The 19,775-nt window shown below is 39.6% G+C and overlaps 1 protein-coding gene across 10 annotated transcripts in view; it reads right to left on the bottom strand.

Annotated features, from left to right (window-relative positions):
• Window positions 1-423: 423 nt before the first annotated feature.
• ppp6r3 (protein phosphatase 6, regulatory subunit 3) overlaps window positions 424-19,775 on the bottom strand; it is a 135,103-nt gene continuing 115,751 nt past the window's right edge. For 7 of the 10 annotated variants that reach the window (XM_087996582.1, XM_087996584.1, XM_087996585.1 and 4 more), the window contains 5 exons: window positions 18,874-19,069; window positions 14,698-14,715; window positions 14,310-14,408; window positions 13,062-13,151; window positions 424-2,602 (listed from right to left, as the gene is read on the bottom strand). In XM_087996582.1, coding sequence (XP_087852708.1) covers window positions 2,551-2,602; window positions 13,062-13,151; window positions 14,310-14,408; window positions 14,698-14,715; window positions 18,874-19,069 — 455 coding nt within the window. In that variant the 3' untranslated portion in view covers window positions 424-2,550. The remainder of the gene's footprint in view (window positions 2,603-13,061; window positions 13,152-14,309; window positions 14,409-14,697; window positions 14,716-18,873; window positions 19,070-19,775) is intronic. The other 3 variants (XM_087996586.1, XM_087996583.1, XM_087996587.1) reach the window with 1 other exon arrangement.

Genomic DNA, 19,775 nt, shown 5'->3' with positions numbered 1-19,775 from the left:
CAACCCAACATTTATATCAAACCATTATACATCTTATAAAATGTACCACGTTATTGAAGGTTATTTTTGTTTGTTTACGCATGAATTTGTTTTAAATAAAACAGGATTGCAACCACTTCCATAATAAATTTCAAATAACAAGCTCATGAATGGTGCTGGCATTTCACAAATTCTGAAACAGCATAATCAACTCAAAACATTAAGTGTTTCCCTTTCCACAAAGGCTGCCAGAAATTGAGTATCGCCAGCAGTTACTGTTCTTATTTCAGATGTTCAGATCTGCAATATTTTGTTTCTGCAATTATGGGAGAGTTTGCTTTGGTACATCCAGGCATTATGGAAGTTTTTGGAAGATACTTGCATCACTGAACATCTGTCTAATAACTATTGGACTGCCATGATCATACAACTTAAACAATTCACTGTTGTACAACTTAAGCAATTCACTTTATTGCAAATTTTAACTAATGGCATATTAACTTTAACAAGGTATATTTACATTGTATATTGGATGTACATCTGAAATAGGACAAATGCAAAATGTATCATACAACCAGAATAATCTGACAGTAAGAATCAAATACTTTTTACACTTTGTATTTGCTTGCGTGAGTGGTTAATGTCCATCCTAACGCAGTATTAAAAAAATAGTTGCCATGTTTTCATGCAACTAGACACACAAACATTGCAAGTGAAGATTGTCAAGACAGAACTGGGTTATTTCTTTTTCCTATTTAGCAGCCAAACACCATTACTATTCTCAACGTTTTGGTTCGGAATCATTTCCTCCCCTCCTCCTATCTTTTAAGATACTTAAAATAAAAAGTATACTACAATCCTATCAATTTTAACTGATTGCTACTGATAAAGATATCTCAACATCCCAATCTTCAAGTATCTGTGATCAGCTTTTTCAGAAGTTTAAGTGGTGAATCAAGACTTGGCAGCTGAATGTAATTGTTCCAAAGCAATTAGTAAGATCACATAAAATTGCACTGCTTCGTTTGGCGATTTCTTTTCTCAAATACAGACGTGTAGAACTAGAAACTCAAACTGTCTTTTTAAAACCAGTGATGAAGTTGACATAAAATATTCTATTGACTCAATGTATTAAGGTGCTTAGAGGGTCCAACAATATATAGTTAGTATAGATGCTGCAAAGAATAAGCACACAAACAGATGAATGGACATCTCATTTTACTTTCCTGGAACTGATATTATTTTCTAATGTGAAAGGTATCTTCCACAAATTTACCACGCGTCATCACCATAATCTCTGACTTAAACCAGTACCATAGGCACTTTAATCAAATGACTTCATCAAAATTATCTTAGCTTAAACCAATACGAGCTGCCACTTCCATTAACAGTACACTAAGGTCCCAATGAATAAGAGTCAACCTGTCATACATAACACTTCAAATCCCTGAATTTAAAAGTTGGAGCTAACTTTAGTTATTGTCATATTCTATCAAAGTATGGCTCTTTGCCATTCTTTAGAGATTCATACCAATACAGCCACCTTTAGCAAACTAATGTTACATTAAGTGCTCAGATATTAGTTCACCCTGATTAAGTTCTATTGCCCTGCCAACTGAAATAACGGGGTTATATTAAAAATAAATCAGTTAGTTGGTTCAACTGAAGTTTAAAAAATTAAATTAAGATAGGTTAAATCATTTAGGCAATGAAGACCTTTAGCAAAGAGGAACACTGAAGCCACATGCAATTCAAGGCTAATCACGTGTTCTTTACCTTTGATTTGAACAACTGGTCTGAAAATGCAAAATACAGAGGGGCGAACATGCTTATGGCTGTTCAGTGACACACTAAACAACCAATTAGTCCTCAGTAACAAATATGTTTAAACTCCATATCAAAGAGCTTTCAATACCAATGCTCCAGAATTCAAGAAATGTTTACAAATAAAACCTGAAGCAAAGAGCCACTAGTGAACATTTACAATTAGAATTTTCTCTAGCAATTAGTTTAATATAGGCAACTCAATCAAAATAACACTTACATTTGCATTTCACTTCTACAATGTACTCTGCCCACTTGGAAGAAACACAAAGTTAAAATTTTATACAGGATGAAAAAAAGTATGAAAATTTCTAAACACTTTGGTCACACTATGTGTTCCAATTGGTATACTTCAATTACATGTGTCAGATTTAAGTATACACATTTTTATAAAATATTCTACTCTTATAACCATTTAACTATGGCAACAATACTAATTATCACGTGAGTGGCAAGATATTTAATGGACTGATCATCCCGTTTATAAGAACATGTATTTGATACAAATGCACACAAGAGTTCTTTGTATCTGCCAACATGTAATACCCTCTTTTATACATTTCATTCGAACTTTTCTTTGCACATCCATCTTAAAAATCAGATAATATTGCTGGTCCTGATCCCATTTGAAATTAGTGCAGCAGTGACTGGCTTTGATGGCCGAAGCCCAGTGCCTCCAGTGAACCCCACTGATACCCCTGGATAGTAGCTGGTCAGGCCGGAGTAGACAACAGCAGACAGAATTAATCATGCAGGGCCATTAACCGAAGCTTCAGGTGACAGAACTTGCTGATTTGTCCTTTCAAAAAAAAAAGGAAACTTTATCTGAGAAAAAGTTGTCAAGGTACTGTTCAACAGTTATAAATACTGTTGTAGTTAAGAGCAAAAGAAAAAAGATACATATAGTTAGAAATCTGTGACATTTACTATATATCAAGACATTTCCCCCCACACATGGTGCATTTATTAAAAACAAGAGGTAGCAGGACTATTCATAACAAACAGGAAATGAAGAATTACAGCTTTAGAATTGTGCAAGAGATTATTAAATGGTCCAGGCATTGCTAGCTTTTCAACCACAGGTTTTGGAACTCGTTTCACAGGAGGATGAACATTAAACTGAATCCACTTACCTCGAAACACGTGATCAGTTCTTGTTAGGAGGGACTGAAATGCACTACAGATAAACCTGATTACCTAAACATCAATTATTCGAATTTCGGATTATCCAAACAAGATCTCAAGGTCCCGTAAAAACGGCATTAGGCATCGCAGCATTCAGTTATCAGTTAAACGGCATTATGGCATACATTGCCAGATAACCAAGAAATGTTTGGATAAACGGCACTCAAATTACTGCTTGATGATGATCAGATCAATTATCCGAATGATCAATTATCCAAACAAAATACTCCTTGCCCGTCTCGTTCGGATATTCGAGGTTCTACTGTATTTGGGCCATCTGATTTGCATACAATTTGTATGACAGAAACAGGTCTTTTGGCTGAACTGGTTTATACTGATGCTTATTTTCCATACAACCCTCTTGCCAAGCAAGCTGCCTATTCTAGTCACACTTGCACCTGGAATCATTCTATTCTCTTCCCCGCCTTATATGTACTTAAGTGGCAGTTATTTCAAGGATTTGACAGGGCCAACTCTGAGATGCTTTGTCCCTCAGTGAGGAAATCTTGAACAAGGTGGCATAGTTTCAGTGGCTGATTACTTAAGGCCGAGATGGCAAAAAGTCCTTCATTGTGTTCCAAATTTTTGGAATTTTCTGTCACAAAGTGTTATTAAAGTCCTATCATTGGGAATATTCAAGACAGATTTTTTGGCCTTTCAGGGAATCACAGGATATGGAAAGCAGGCTTCACCTCCATTTTCCTGCCTAAGATCAGACATGATCATATTGTGGTGTAGATCTGGACTTATGATCTTCTGTACCTAGTTCTCATGGTCCTGATGAGAAGATTAGCACAGATCTATTTAAGAGTAAGCTTGATACATATATGAAAAGAGGTGGGAATAAAAGGACAAATATGTCGATAGTAAAGATTGGAAGAGGTGCATAAACACAGACACAAACCTCTTAGGCAGAATGGATTGTTTTTGTGTTGTAGAATCTGAGACTTAATGTAGTGATGGTAAAAATCACCAAACTTCCTAATGGAAACATAATCTATTTTTAAAAATCAAGAAAATAACTTATGCTTTAATTCTTTACTCATTTAACAGACCATTATCCATATGTTGAATTAGGCAGCAAATTGCTTTCAGAGTTATTGCAAAATTAGAGTTTAGCAGAAACTCCAGTTTCTACCTTTCCCTACAGTAGGTTATAAGAAAGGCAAACAGAATTTTGGCATGTAGTGCTAAACAAAGGGAATAAAAGGAGGAATGTATTGTTGCAACTATACAAGGAATTAGTGAGATGGCACTGGAGTACTGCATACAATTTTGGCTCATTTATTTGACGGGGATGTAGTTGCATAGGAGGCAGTTCAGAGGACGTTCACTCGATTGATTTCAGAGATGAGGGTTTTGTCTTGAGAGAGATTCAGAAGTTTATGGCCTATACTCTCCAAAGTTTAGAAGAATGAGACAAGGTCTAATTGAGGTATACAAGATACTGAAGGGCATTGACAATGTAGATATAGATAGGGTGTTTCCTCATGTGCAGCAATCTAGAACAAGAGTTTTAGGGTAAGGGGTAGAAAATTTAAAACAGAGAATAGGAGAAATTACTTCCCTCAAAAGGGTCGTGAATCTGTCAAATTCACTACCCCAGAGTGAGACGCATGCCAGGGCATTTAAGGAGATAGACAGATTTTTATACAGTAATGCGTTGAAGGGTTATGGGCGGCAGTCAAAAAGAAAGGGGAGTTGAGGCGGTGATTAAATCAGCCATGATGATATTAAAGTGACAGAGCAGGCTCAAGAGACTGAATTGCCCACTACCACTCCTTATTCTTATGTTCAGGATCTCCCACTGGGTATAAACACAGCGCTGTAAATGACGACCAGATTACTCTGGCCCCTAGGCATCATGGTAGCCCACAAACCTACCATCACACAAACAACTCATGAATTTAAAAAGACCCCATACCAACAACCAGCAGAACGAATGTCAAATACAAAATATCCTGTAAGGACTACAACAAATGTTACACTGGACAAATGGGCAGGAATCACAGAATCATTGAATAAAAGCAAATTACTGCAGATGTTGGAATCTGAAACCAAAAGAGAAAATGCTGGAAAATCTCAGCAGGTCTGGCAGCATCTGTAAGGAGAGAAGAGCTGACGTTGAGTCTAACTGACCCTTTGTCATGTACAAAATACCCTGCAGAGACTGCAAACTTCCAAACAGTACCACGCCCAAACCCACCTGCTAAACAAAAATAAAAAGCAGGTGTTCTTTGTAATTCATTTCTTGAGAAGATATAACAGGTCACTTGATTGTCAGTCTTTTTTTTTTAAAAAAGGCTTTGATCCTCCAAAGAGTGACCCACCCAGACCCATGTCCCTAACCTATTACTCTACATTTACCCCTGACAAATGCACTTAACCCACACATCCCTGAACACTTCAGGCAATTTAGCCAATTCGCCTAACCTGCACATCTTTGGACTGCGGGAGGAAACCCATGCAGACATGGGGAGAATATGCAAACTCCACATAAACAGTTGCCCAAGACTGGAATCGAACCCAGGTCCCTGGCACTGAGGCAGCAGTGCTAACTACTGAGCCACTGTGCTGCCAACAGGATACATGAGTACCAACTAGCCATCAAAAGACACAACCAACTTTCAGTGGTATCCATACACACAGACGAAGAGGGATACCAGTTTGCCTGAGTCAATACATCCATCCTTGGACAGGCCAAACAGAGACATGCACAGGAATTCCTAGAGACCTGGCATTCAAACTGGAACTCCATTAACAAACATATTAATTTGGACCCCATTTACCAACCTCTCAATAACAGAATCGGAAATGTATCACCTACCACAACAAACACAGATAAACAGCAAACAGGACAGAACACCAACGCTTCACCAGAGGCTCACTGATGATGTTACCGAGCATGTGACAAAATGTCTAAGAACAAAGCTACCAGCTCAGTGAGCAAACTTACAACCAGAGTGAGTGTGTGGGTTTGCGAGAGAGTGTGCGTGCAAAATTGTGTGTGTTTTCTTCTTTTTGAGTTTTCCAAATTTTACCTTTATTTGTTGTGTATGTACGCTGATGACTTATGTAGAGGTAGCCAATATGGTGCATCTTTAGGGTTTGGGGTAGTCCCCTCATGGAATCCATTCCTGAATCTGCAATGTACCTTCAGGTGCTTCATGCAACCTGAACCAGTTGTGTTTCTCCTTCTGGCATTTGCACTCCAGTTATGCTTCCTCTTGGCAGGGTAGGCACATTTGTCACAGGTTGACTTCTGCAGATGTTATGCTTTGAGAGTAATATTGCCAAAGTGTGAGAGTCTTGCTCTGGCTAGAACCCTAGCTCATTTGAAATATATTTGCTTTTCAATTTGTTCAGCTATGTTATTACACTCCTCTGGAACATGTGAGACTTAAACTCAGGCCTCCGGGTTCATAAGTAAGGAACTATCACTGCACCACAAGATCTCTCCATTATTGAAGATCCTTTTTATCTAATATCCAGAAGAGTTATCATACAAAACCAAACAAAATTTCCCCTACTGCCTGTGGTACTTCACATTTATTATCAACCACCAATAATCACTAATGTTACCAATGAATCAAATTACATGCAATGTTCAGCAAAGTGCTAACTATAGTTAACTTTTTGTAATATTGGGAAGTACTATCACACATAACCAAGTGTTTTTTTTCCAATCAAATTAGCCTTGAGATTTTTAAAAATCTATTAACCACCACCTGAAATAACCCTAGATCTTTTTAAAAAAACATCCAAAAGTGCTCTCACACACAACTACCTGAGCTTGTACTGGGAGTCCATCACTGAGTTGACTTACTCAACCAGGATCCCCTGGCCAAGGCCATCTCCCTTGACATGACTGAGGTCTATTGACAACCTTGATAGTTTCTTGGTTTTGTGTGCGCACTAAATGGCACAGCAATACAATTTTAATATGAGACTGAATGTCTGGAAAGGCAAGTTCAGAATGATGGAAACATATAGGTAGGGTCAAAGTCTGAGAGTGGTGAGACAGCAAGTGAACAGACACAGATTGGTGTAGTCCATAATTGGGTGCATCCTGCTGACCACAAAATGCCCTTGCTGCAGCATTACAATGGAGCACACCCAGTGTCAATCTAATGAATGTACGCAGTGCCATCTCCAAGACAAGTCTTTAATTCCTCAGAAATGGAGGCCGAAACTGCAAGTTCTTTCATTTGCTGTCACCATAGCCAAAGTGAACTTGTCAGCATGATCCTGTTGTCATAGCTAATCTAACATGAATTACAACCATAAGTGAAATCTTTTTTTATAAATAATTTTATTAGAAACCTTTTTAAATCTTTTACAAAACATCTATATACAAAAAAAGACTAATATCAAAATACAGAAAGATAGATGCAGTACAATGTCATGTCAGGATACTATTAATAATGAACTACCATCTATTCTACCAGAATAAACGTATCTACTTTACATCTAAGTTACAAACAAATTAAGTGAAAATTTAATTTAACTGAATGCAAATTAATTTAAATTAAATTAAATTATATTATATCGCACTACTTTGTTCTATTACACTTATCATACCTCCACTGAAGCTCCCATTCTTGGGAGCACCAGTCATTGTACCCGTATTCTATTCCTTCAGTCTTCCCCTCCCAGGGCCCCACAGGTGCCCAGACTGATTCCCACCGCTATACCACGGCCCTAATTAATATTGCTGATAATTTAAAAAGGGCTGCCATGTCTTGTAAAACTGCTCCATTTTTGTGAGGTAATCTTGGGGGAGATGCTCCAATACCAGCCTATGCCACCCCATAAGACCTGGTGATTTTTCCAACATCCAATTCATTAAAATGCTCTTCCTCACACAGTGAGTAAGAATGTTACACAATCTCTTCCAGTGTTCCCCCAGTGAGGGCAAATTTGATAACCCCAGAAGAAATACCGGGTCCACTTTAACTTCGATCTCCAGGATGTCCTTCAACTCCCTTACTATAGCTCTCCAGTATGTCTGGATCTTGCATGACCAGTAGCAGTGAGAGAGTGAGAGTGAGTGCGCCTATACTAATGTTACATTTGAGACACACTGGTGACGCTTCTCTCTTGAACTTAGCTAGCCTCTCTGGCGTCATATGAGCCCTGTGTAAAATCTTCAATGGTACGGCCTGCGCTCTGTTACATATTGAAATTTTCCTTATATTTTCCCATATATCTTCTCATACCTCCAATGAAATATCCTCTCCTAGCTCGTGATTCCATGCCCTAAAGAGTCCCTCCACGTCTCCTAAGGCACACCCCTTCTGTAAATAATACAAAGTACTAACTGAGAGCGTGCCCGTACACCGAAGCACTCTTTTCTCCATGTCTGACTCATAAAACTGAGCCAGGAGTGTGGTCTTCCTCTGTATATAATCCCTTATCTGAAAGTACCGGAAAAGGTCCCTGTTAGACAATCTGTACTTCCAACTTAGCTGGCTAAATGAAATCAAGACCTCCCCCTCAAATAAATCTCCCAAACAAGAGATTCCCTTCTTCTCCCATATCTTAAAGCCGGAGTCCATTACCCCAGGTTTAAATCCTTGAGCTCCTAACAACAGGGTAAACAGCGAGGTCTTAAGCCAATTGCCCTAGTCTTGCCTCATTATCCTCCAGGCCTTCACCTTATTTAAAATGATTGGACTCTGACACTGCTTGGTTATGGATTTCATCTTATCCATAAATAATAGATTAACTTGGGGATATCTCGACTGACAGGCTTCAATGTCAAGCCAAATCGACTCCAAATCCCCCTGTACCTAGTCACCCACATATGCTAACAGGGCGTTTTATTAGAAAAATCTTCAAATCCAGAAGATCCACCCCTCCCTCACCCTGCAAAAGCTGCAATTTATTAAATTTAATGGGGGGGGGGGGGGGGGGTGGCACCAAATAAAGGACCCTATCCAACCACTGAGCCTCCGTAACACTCGTCTGGGTAGCAACGGGAGCATTCGCATGGGGTGCAACAGGTGAGGAAGAACATTCATTTTGATCAGGGCTACTTGGCCAAACCATCATAACAGTAATCCCTCCCACCATTGTAAATCCTGTTTTATCCTCTCCTGTAGTTGTACATAGTTAGCTTTATACAGCTGGTGGAAGGCAGAGGTAATAAAAATCCCTAAATACAGAAAACCTGTTGACTTCCATCTAAACGGGAACTGCATGCCATCCTTCAAACCAGGCACCTCCACTACCCCCACCCCAACCAGCATGGCTTCCAATTTTGTAAAGTTAATCCTGCAGCCCAAAAAACTGCCAAATAAATTAATTGTCTGAATCAAATCGAGGAACGGTGTTTTAAAAAATTCTCAAGGTCAGGTTCGTAGGAGAGTAGTCTGACACAGAACAAACGACCAAGAGGAGAGTCTGCTAGAATATGAGCATTTTATTCCCCGCAGCGTCGCCACAACCAGGTCTCATACTTACAACGGGTCTGGCTTATACTCACTCTACATGTTACCGGAACTGGGAGCCGTCAGTTCTCGTAGAGCGGTTGCCAACAACCCACGCTCGGCGGTTAAACGTAACCCCGGAGCAGACTCCCGGGTCTGGCTTATACTCACTCTACATGTTACCGGAACTGGGAGCCGTCAGTTCTCGTAGAGCGGTTGCCAACAACCCACGCTCGGCGGTTAAACGTAACCCCGGAGCAGACTCACCGAACTGGAGACTTTTCCAGCTGATATACTCTTTTCCAGAACAGCAGAGCAAGGCTAAAAAACACATTCCATTCTGGTTACATACAGATAAGAAGATTCACACGGGGAGGTGTGTAATAAGATTCACACGGGACTAAGCAACACCTCCATTCCGGTTAGATTCACACATGTATTGGGACATAATTTTAACCCTTTCACCACAAACGGATTCCTCTGGATTGGCCAAGAACAAAAGGACGTCATCAGCATATAGGGTGATCTTATGCTTCCCCCATTCCCACCCCTCGCGCCACTACTTCAGGATCCCTTCTGGTAGCCTCAGTTAACAGCTCAATTGCCAAGGTAAATAACAGCAGTGACAGAGACACCCCTGTCGACTACCTCTCCCAATATTAAAGTTATTTAACTTAATACCGTTTGTGATAACTGCTGCCTTTAGATCATTATACAACATTACCATCCAGTTAGCAAAGGCTCCCCGAAGACCAAAGCGTTTTAGGACCCCAAACAGGTACAGCCATTCTATCCAGTCAAAATGTCTTTTCTGCGTCTAGGGAGATCACCAATCCCAGGATCAGTCTTTGCTGGCATACTTGCATTTTGTTCAGTACCCTTTTGATATTGTTGGAGCAGCTACAGCCCTCGACAAAATCCCATCTGATCTTCTTTCATATATAGGGCAACACCTTTTCCAACCTCAGGGCCAGTATCTTGGATAGAATTTTAAAATCTACATTGAACAGTGAAGTTGGTCTGTACGAAGTACATTCTTTGGGGTCTTTCCCTTTCTTTGAAAGGAGGGTGATATTCGCCTCTCTAAGAGAGGGCGACAGACAATCCTGTGCATATGAATAGCTACACATCCCCAGAAGTGGCTCCACCAACACATTTATGAATTCCTTATAGAATTCACTTGGGAATCCATCTGGCCCTGGTGCTTTGCCACCCTGGAGATGCCTTATTGCTTCCTGCACCATCATAGGCGCATTCAACAGGGAAACGTGCTCCGCATTTATACTGGGGAGGACCAGATTCTCAAAAAAAGGACTGCATTCTCACTGCACCATGTTCGCCTCCCTCCGACCAACATAACTCTGCGAAGTATTCTCTAAATCTAACATTGATCTTCTTCAACTCACAGGTAGCAGTGTCAGCCTTCTCTCTAACAGACATAATAGATTGGGAAGCATTTTTCTTTCTAGCCACAGATGCCAGATATCTACCTGGCTTATCTCCAAATTCAAACAGTCTTTGTTTCGTGAAGGAGATCTTTTTTTTGCTACCTGTGTGTGCAATGAATCAAGAGCCACCCGGAGGGCTGTGACCTGCAGTAGCCTGACCAACGAAGGCCTATTATAATATACTTCCTCAGCTATCTGCAGCTGGGTCTCCAGCATCCATTGTTGCTCTTCCCTCTGCCTTCTAGTCGCTGAATATGAAATAATCAGGCTTCGTAAATATGCCTTCGCGGCGTCTCAAAGTATTGCCAGATCACTGGCCATACCTTAGGTGACATCCCAGAAGGCCCTGAGCTCTTGTGATGTACTTAACGAATTTGCTCTCCCTTAACAGAAATGGGTCCATGCGCCAGTGCCATGCATCCATTCCACCACCCTTGATTTTAACATCTAAATACACTGGCGCATGGTCCGAGGCAGCTATACTCCTAATTTTGCACATCAATGTTCTGTCCAAACAATCCAATGGCATAAAAAAAATGTCAATTTGCGTATGGCACTTGTGTGGGTTGGAGTAGAAAGTAAAGTCTCTTCCATTCGGGTGGAGGTGCCTCCACACATCCACTAATCCCAACTTCTCACACAAGTCCACCAACTGCTTAGATTGTGCGGGCATGCCTGCTGGACCCTATGGCACCCTCGGAAATTATTAAGCGATTAAAATCCCCTTTGATCATGCAGCACACCCCAAGACTCATTAATTTAGCAACTGCAACAATTAGATATTTAAGAGAAACCAACGAGGTCTTCGCCATCCTCGTGTTTCAGAAGACCCACGAGCCATAAGTTTTTTCTTCTATTTTTATTTTCTAGGTTGTCCACTTGCTCCTGAAGAACCTGAACCTGGTCTTCCAGCGTTCAATCCTTCCTCCCGAGACCGCCGCCACGGTCTCTGATGTCGCTGTCCTTTCCTCCACTGCCTCTACTCTTCGGTCCAATTTCCAACTCTTCGGAAACTCCTGTTCATGCTTTTTCAGCATGGCAGATAGTGGATCTACCCCGGCTTCAAAATTTTCTTGTAATTTGGCAAACTCCGAGAGTAACTGCTGTTGCCCCATTAAATCCAAAGGGGCTGCCCCGGCAGTTTGCGCAATGGCTATAGGCACCCCCGATGCAGGAGGGAAGTGCTCTGCCTGCTGTACTCCTTTAGGCCCCTTTTCTTTATTTGTTTTCATTCTGGTCTTAAAGCTGTCACATCACAATTTTAGCAGCTCCAGATATTCTGTAAGTTTATATTAGTATTTCTTTCTCCTTGGGGTGGTTGATGAGGGCATTAAAGGTCCACCTTGCCGGGGGTATGGCACAGAGCCCAGCACAGTAGACCACTCAGACCGCCGCCATTTGGATCTCCTATGGTTGCAATTTAAGGTGAAGTACAAAACTGGCAACTATGACAAATGTCAGATTAATACTGCAACTTAGAATCAGGCTATATTTGGCTCAGAGAGAAAATTAGAAATGCAAATAAGAGAAACAAAACGAGAATATGAAAAGAGATGAACAGATAACATAAAAAGGCAAACCAAAAGTACTTCGCAGGCATATAAACTACAAAAAGGTAGAAGTGAAAGGAGGACGGGGTCAATTATCTAAAAACAGGGAGGTGGAGGCATGACTGGAGTGGGGGGGGGGGAGAATGAGAAACACTGGCCATAATCTTTCAATCTCCCTTAGGTACATTATTGGAGGATTGCAGAATTTTACAAACTATACAAGTTTTTACAAACAATACCTCAGGACATTACTGATGTTAGCTTGTTTGTTACAGTAAAGTTTTAAAAACATTCAAATCTTGTCATGTGATTCATTTACCTGGGAATTCAAAGCTATTTGTCTCTATAGGGATCTTAACAATTTTCTCAAAGGCAGCAATATCATGCTCCAAATGGTTTAGGTTTCAGTATTATCTGTACATAACTGTTGTTGCATAACACAAGTATTCAAAGTAGTCACCAAAGAATGAAAGTTAAATAATGCCGCAGCAGACATTTACACATTTATATAATCTATATAAAACGTGCCACAGCATATTTCAATACAAAACATGCTATCAAACCACTGGGAAAATACTATGTGCTATAGTTAGGCACTATACAACACAGAATGATATAATGCATAGGCTGCAACGAAAACTTACTTGACTTCTTCCATTGATGTCACATTATCAACAGGCCCATTCAAGGTATCTTTTGCTTGATATTTCATATTCCCTTCAGAAGGCTTCAAGCTATTGATAAACATTTTGTGTTAAAGATAGATTACAATTCATAACTCCTTTTAGTTACTGTTATGGACCAGGCCAGACGACCTCAAAATATTTTAAGAAAGTAGCCCAGACCCTAATCTCTTCTGAGTGATGCAGCTGGTCAAACCATTCGGCTTTAAGCAAAACAGAAATTTTAAAACTACAATTGAAACATGAACTGAAAACAGAATTTAGAATAATTTAACTATTTGAAAACCCAACCAACTCGATATAGCAACTTAACTAATGAGCTGTTCCAATTCCTGCAATATCCCATAAACACACCCATCGGTGAAAAGTAAATTCAAACTCAGGTTCTTACAAGCAGAAGAAAACAACTTCCAAAGAGATTTCAGAGAGAAAGACAGCCAGGAACCATCTGCTGAAGCTTGGAACCTGCCATTGTTAAACTAAGCTCTTGCCCAGATATTTCAGCACCTCTGCCTTTACAATCTCTCTTGATTAAAAAAAACCCAAGGACAAAATAACTTTGTTAACATCATAGCATCATCACAGTTACCAACTGATATATTTGTATACTTTATCTGAGCTTACCTTTATACATACTAGGTGCTAGAACCATATAAGAGCTAGAATTAAAACAATCATTCCAAAAACAAATAATGGAGCAAAAAGTAAAATGATACAATTCATGGTATAGTATAATCAGTGACTTCTACAAATCTAATGTTTAGTCTTTGCTGCTGTAGTTATGTCTCTTGTAACTGGTCAGATCAGAAAAACTCTGGATTTAAACAACAGCACCCACGCCACTCAATGAAGTGCTGTTTGCATATAAAACACAACCTGTGTGCAGTCAACAGTATTGAAACTATTGCACCCATGTCACTGAAGAGGAATTTTATTAGACCAGGATGGAAATTCTTTTCATAATTCCTGCAGCTGAATTAATTGAAATCTCATGCTTATCATGTGAAATAAGACTTCAATAACAGCTTTAAATCAAAACTGACATTATAATAGTAACAAAGATGAGTAGCAAACAATCTGAAATTCAAATCTCCATGTACATTCCATTTATAAATATTGCAACTTGTATAATCAAAGCAGTACATTACAGGTTAAATCTGAAAGAATACAGAACACAGTTGAAATCATCATTATGCGAAATGCACATACCCAGGCTGTGATGGTGAAGTCAGTTTTGGAGTTTCCAAGTTTTCTGGTAACACATATTTTGAAGAAAGATCTTCAGAGGTAGACAACTTAACTTCCTCACTAAACAGATAAAAAGCAACTTGGTCAAATATCTGTCCAAGTTTTTCAAACAATATAATGTGCCCTTTCACAGAGGTGTTATGGAATTCACTTTCCAGTCATGCAGGATATGAAAACCTTCACATGCAAACAGACAAAAAGCATGAATTTATGACAATCAGCTTGCAGGCTCTTTAAACTTTAATGTAATAGTTTGAATACTGTCTCAAAATCATGCCAAAATATGAAGAACAGAAATCTAAAATCACATACGGCTGTTTAATCGCACACACAATATTATAATACATACCAATAGGATTTCAACACTCTGAAGCCACAAGCACGAAAGAAAGAGAAAGGAAGCTTAAATTGTGAAACACTCAACTGAACTAATATGTTCTAGTTTATAATTTTTGAAAGTTTCACAATCAAATTCTATTGAATATTGTTCCATTAAAAGGTCTGTTATAGCATAAGAAATCACTACCTAAATATTTCAAAACACTATTAATTGGAGTAAATAGATTTTAGATTACATTACAGTGTGGAAACAGGCTCTTCGGCCCAACAAGTCCACACCGACCCGCCGAAGCGCAACCCACCCATGCCCCTACATTTACCCCTTACCTAACACTACGGGCAATTTAGTATGGCCAATTCACCTGACCTGCACATCTTTGGACTGTGGGAGGAAACCGGAGCACCCGGAGGAAACCCACGCAGACACGGGGAGAACGTGCAAACTCCACACAGTCTGACGCCTGAGGCGGGAATTGAACCCGGGTCTCTGGTGCTGTGAGGCAGCAGTGCTAACCACTGAGCCACCGTGCCGCCCACAAATAACAGCAAAAAGTTTAAGTAGTCATTTTGCCGTAGTTTTATTTCACAAATTAAGATTCTAAACTATAACTGGATCATAAATACAGAAAGATTAATAAGTGACAGATATTCAAACATTATACAACATCATAGAAAGATCCAACTTCAGTTTATTTTGTGAAGAATGTATGAAACATACATTTTAAGTTTATTCAATTAAATACCAACGATATTCAAAAGCTACCAAAGTATGCAGTCATGTGGGTAAGGGACACCTTCTTATACATCAGAGCAATGATTCGGAGCTATCAATATTTGCTTCAAAAGCATTAGCTTCAGAAATCATACGCAGGAGAAAATTTCAAATGATAAACTTCAAACTATTCCTCTTATAAAATATTCAGGTCAATTATATGAAATTGTAAAATCAGCTCTTTATAAAGTGAACAATACTAAATAGGATTAAAAAATCTAACCTCAAATCCAGTCATTTCATAATTGGAGAGGCTGCAGTCGGAATGTAATGAAACAAAATGACTATTCTGGGAATTGACTTGACCTGTTCATTAAGGATGGTGGAACAACCAATGGAACTAAGAGAAACTAAAGTTACGACAGGAACATCCTGGACTGTGTTGTGACCAGATCTAATTCTAAGATCAGGGAGATGATTTGGAAAATGTAGTCAACAAATTCAAATTTTTAAGAATTAACTCAAAAGGATGGGGGCAAAGAGAATGAGGCTGATAACACTTAGCCCATCCTCTGTAACAAATACCACAAATTGATTTGAAATTGAAGTTATACCATACTGCCTACTCAGAGGTAGAATCAGAAAAAAATACCCGCATGCTAATATCGTGAAGACAAACTCTTAAATGAGGAAATGGGGACCATCCCAATACCAGCTGATGAGGAATACAGAGTAACCCATCAGGTGATAGTACCTGTATTATCTGATCATTGTAAGGAAATTTTATGAGTCTTTCACAAAGTTCCAGTGGCAGGTTGCTTAGATATTAGGAAAGCATAGATGAAAATATGAAAACTTTTTGTTGGGCCAGATTACATTAAGATATTGTCAAATTTTGCCAGCATTTTGGGAAAGCACATCTTAACAGGACTTGTACACTTACTGGTAAGGTCCTAGGGAGTGTTGCTGAACAAAGAGACCTTGGAGTGCAGGTTCATAGCTCCTTGAAAGTGAAGTCACAGGTAGATAGGATAGTGCAGGTTTGGTATGCTTTCCTTTATTGGTCAGAGTATGGAGTACAGAAATTGGGAGGTCATGTTGCGGCTTTACAGGACATTGGTTAGGCTACTGTTGGAATATTGCGTGCAATTCCGGTCTCTTTCCTATCGGAAAGATGTTGTGAAACTTGAAAGGGTTCAGAAAAGATTTACAAGGATGTTGCCAGGGTTGGAGGATCTGAGCTATAGGGAGAGGCTAAATAGGCTAAGGCTGTTTTCCCTGGAGGGTCGGAGGCTGAGGGGTAACCTTACAGAAGATTATAAAACCATGAGGGGCATGGAGAGGATAAATAGACAAAGTCGTTTCCCTGGTGAGATGGGAAGAGAGCGCACAAGTGAGAGAGAACAAGAGAGACAGACACAGAGGGAAGGGGAGGCGAGGAGAATTGGTGAAAGGGAGAGCATGAGTGTGGGAGGCAGTGAAAGTTCAAGCGGACATGAAAAGCGATGAAAAGAGCAAGCAAGAGAGGACGAGTGTGTAGGTGGTCATAAAATATAATGTGTGCTTGGGAGGCAGTGGTAAGAGTGTCTGTGTGGGAAGAGGAGACCCAGATACATATCTATCCACTCCCCTTGTCCTCTTCCTGAGAAACCCAAAGCAGACTAGAACAGAAAAATTTAAGTTGAAAGACAACAATCTTCTGATTACCACTATAAACGGCCCTTGGGCGAATTCAGAGTATGTGCTAACAGAGCTCAAAATGTGTTGCTGGAAAAACGCAGCAAGTCAGGCAGCATCCAAGGAGCAGGAGAATCGACGTTTCGGGCATGAGCCCTTCTTCAGGAATCCCAAAACGGGTCATGCCCGAAATATCGATTCTCCTGCTCCTTGGATGACGCCTAACCTGCTGCGCTTTTCCAGCAACACATTTTCAGCTCTGATCTCCAGCATCTGCAGTCCTCACTTTCTCCTATGTGCTAACAGAGGTAAACACAAGATCAGTGTTATCACAATTCCATAGCTTTGTGCCCATCCCTATCCCCTTGCCTTGTGATCTGTACTTGGGGTCTAGCCTGTCTTTCACAGTTCTGAGGAGAAAGTGAGGTCTGCAGATGCTGGAGATCAGAGATGGAAATGTGTTGCTGGAAAAGCGCAGCAGGTCAGGCAGCATCTAGGGAACAGGAGAATCGACGTTTCGGGCATTAGCCCTTCTTCAGGAATTCCTGAAGAAGGGCTAATGCCCGAAACGTCGATTCTCCTGTTCCCTAGATGCTGCCTGACCTGCTGCGCTTTTCCAGCAACACATTTCCATTTCACAGTTCTGCTTAACCAAGATAGTTAAAAAAAACTCAGATTTGCTGTTAGGCATCTCATCAATTATTTGTTAATTTAAATGATACATTATTTCAGATTTTTCAAACACTTATGCTTACTGTTATGCCAAACCTCACCACACCAGCCCCTCCAGAGCAAGACAAGAATTGAAAGCCTACATTTTTGTCACAGAAATCCAATTCATTGATAGTTAATGGCAATGTACAGAGGGATCTTGGTGTTCAAGTCAATAGCTCCCTGAAAGAGGCCACACAAGTAGATAGGGTGGTAAAGGTGGCGTATGGCATGCTTGCCTTTACTAGTTGGAGAACTGAATACAAGAGTCAGGGTTTCATGTTGCAGCTTTATAAGAATTTGGTTAGGCCACACTTAGAGCATGTGTTCAATTCCCGTTGCCACATTATAGGAAGGATGTGGAGGCTTTGGAGAGGGTGCAGAAGAGGTTTATTAGGATGCTACCTGGTTTAGAGGGAACAAGCTCCAAGAATAGAAAAATCCAGATTGTTTGCTCTGGACCAGTGGAGACTCAAGGGAGACTTGATAGAAATCTATAAAATTAGGAGATGCATAAATAGGATTGATGATCAGATGGACCAATGTAGGCAGAAGAGTATAGTTTAATTTGGCATTGTTCAGCAAAACATCCTGGGCCGAAGAGCCTGTTCCTGCACTGAACGGTTCTACGTTCTATTGGGAACAGTTGAAAATGGAAGTTAGAAATATCTATTTAATTGTAAACTAGAACACCTGAAGGAATGAGGACATCAAGAAAATGAAAAGACAAACAAACCATGTGTTTAAGAACTGAAAAACACTATGCATTGAAATATTCTATTTTGGCACATGTTTCTGGAACATTACAATCTTTAAATCTTTAAAACTCTCCTCATATAATCTAACTGCTCCCTCATTTTCAGTCAAAATAAAACTAGGAAAGAATTAATTGGCATTATGTCATGCCAGTAACATTGAGCCCAAATATTACTATCAATAAAGTGCATCAACCATCACTGAGAATCCAAATAAATCACAAAATACCCCAAACCATAATGCTGGAATGGAATTCAGCTACATTGTTTAAAAAAGCTAGAAAAAAAAAGATTGAACTATCAATATTCTGATGGAATTTGGTCAACCTACCTTTTAAACACTGCAGTTTCAGTTTTGGCATCTACAGTAAGGCTGACTGTTTCTTTCATAGAGCCATTTGTAACTGTCTCTGTTATTTGGTCTGTAACCACCTCTTCTTCTTCTCCAAACAAGGCGCATTCTACATTTAATGCAGTTGACACTGCTGTTTGCTCCTTACAGACAAGCTGAGAGGTGGCAACAAAATCTGCAATTTGAAGATAGAATCAGTTAACAAATTCCACAACTGAGCAAGTTAGGTAGACATCATATTTAAAAACTTTATTGACTTTTATCTCAGACATTGCAAAACGTTGTAAGGTTTCACGTTATTTTTTTTCTAAACAGTATCTACGCTGTCAGATTAGCCAAGCTTTTACTGAAAGAACATGCTGAAGAGTAGATGTACTAAAAAAAAACAGCCTAATAATGCAAATGTTAACATTTGTATTGAGTTTTAGATTTCCTTCCTCCAAATAATCAAATTTGCTTTCACTTAAAAACAAAAAAAAATCATGATTAATCAAATTTAAGATAAATGCCCTGATCCGGAGGGATTATAGGCAAGCATAAAAAGTAGTCAGGGAAGAGACTGTAGAGGCACTACTTTATTTTACAATGTAGTACAAATAAAAAAGGGAATTATGCCAGAGGGATAGTGAAGATACAAAAGCAGAAATTGCTGGAAACATTCATCAGGTCTGGCTGCATCTGTGGAAATAAATCAGAGTCAACGTTTTGGGTCCAGTGACCCTTCCTCGGTTCTGCTGAACTTTTCCAGCAATTTTTGTTTTTGTTTCTGATTTCCAGCATCCACAGTTCTTTCAGTTTTTGTTTAGGTAGTTATGATAATTCCCTAACTTAAGGCTGATAAGAGTAATGCAAATATAATGTACTTGGCTTTCTAAAATGGC

Source organism: Chiloscyllium plagiosum, unplaced genomic scaffold (genome assembly GCF_037043375.1).
Source record: "Chiloscyllium plagiosum isolate Xiang-an unplaced genomic scaffold, Cpla_swu_hap1 HiC_scaffold_18, whole genome shotgun sequence".
NCBI classification, from domain to species: domain Eukaryota; kingdom Metazoa; phylum Chordata; class Chondrichthyes; order Orectolobiformes; family Hemiscylliidae; genus Chiloscyllium; species Chiloscyllium plagiosum.
This window is presented reverse-complemented; position numbering and strand designations above follow the sequence as displayed.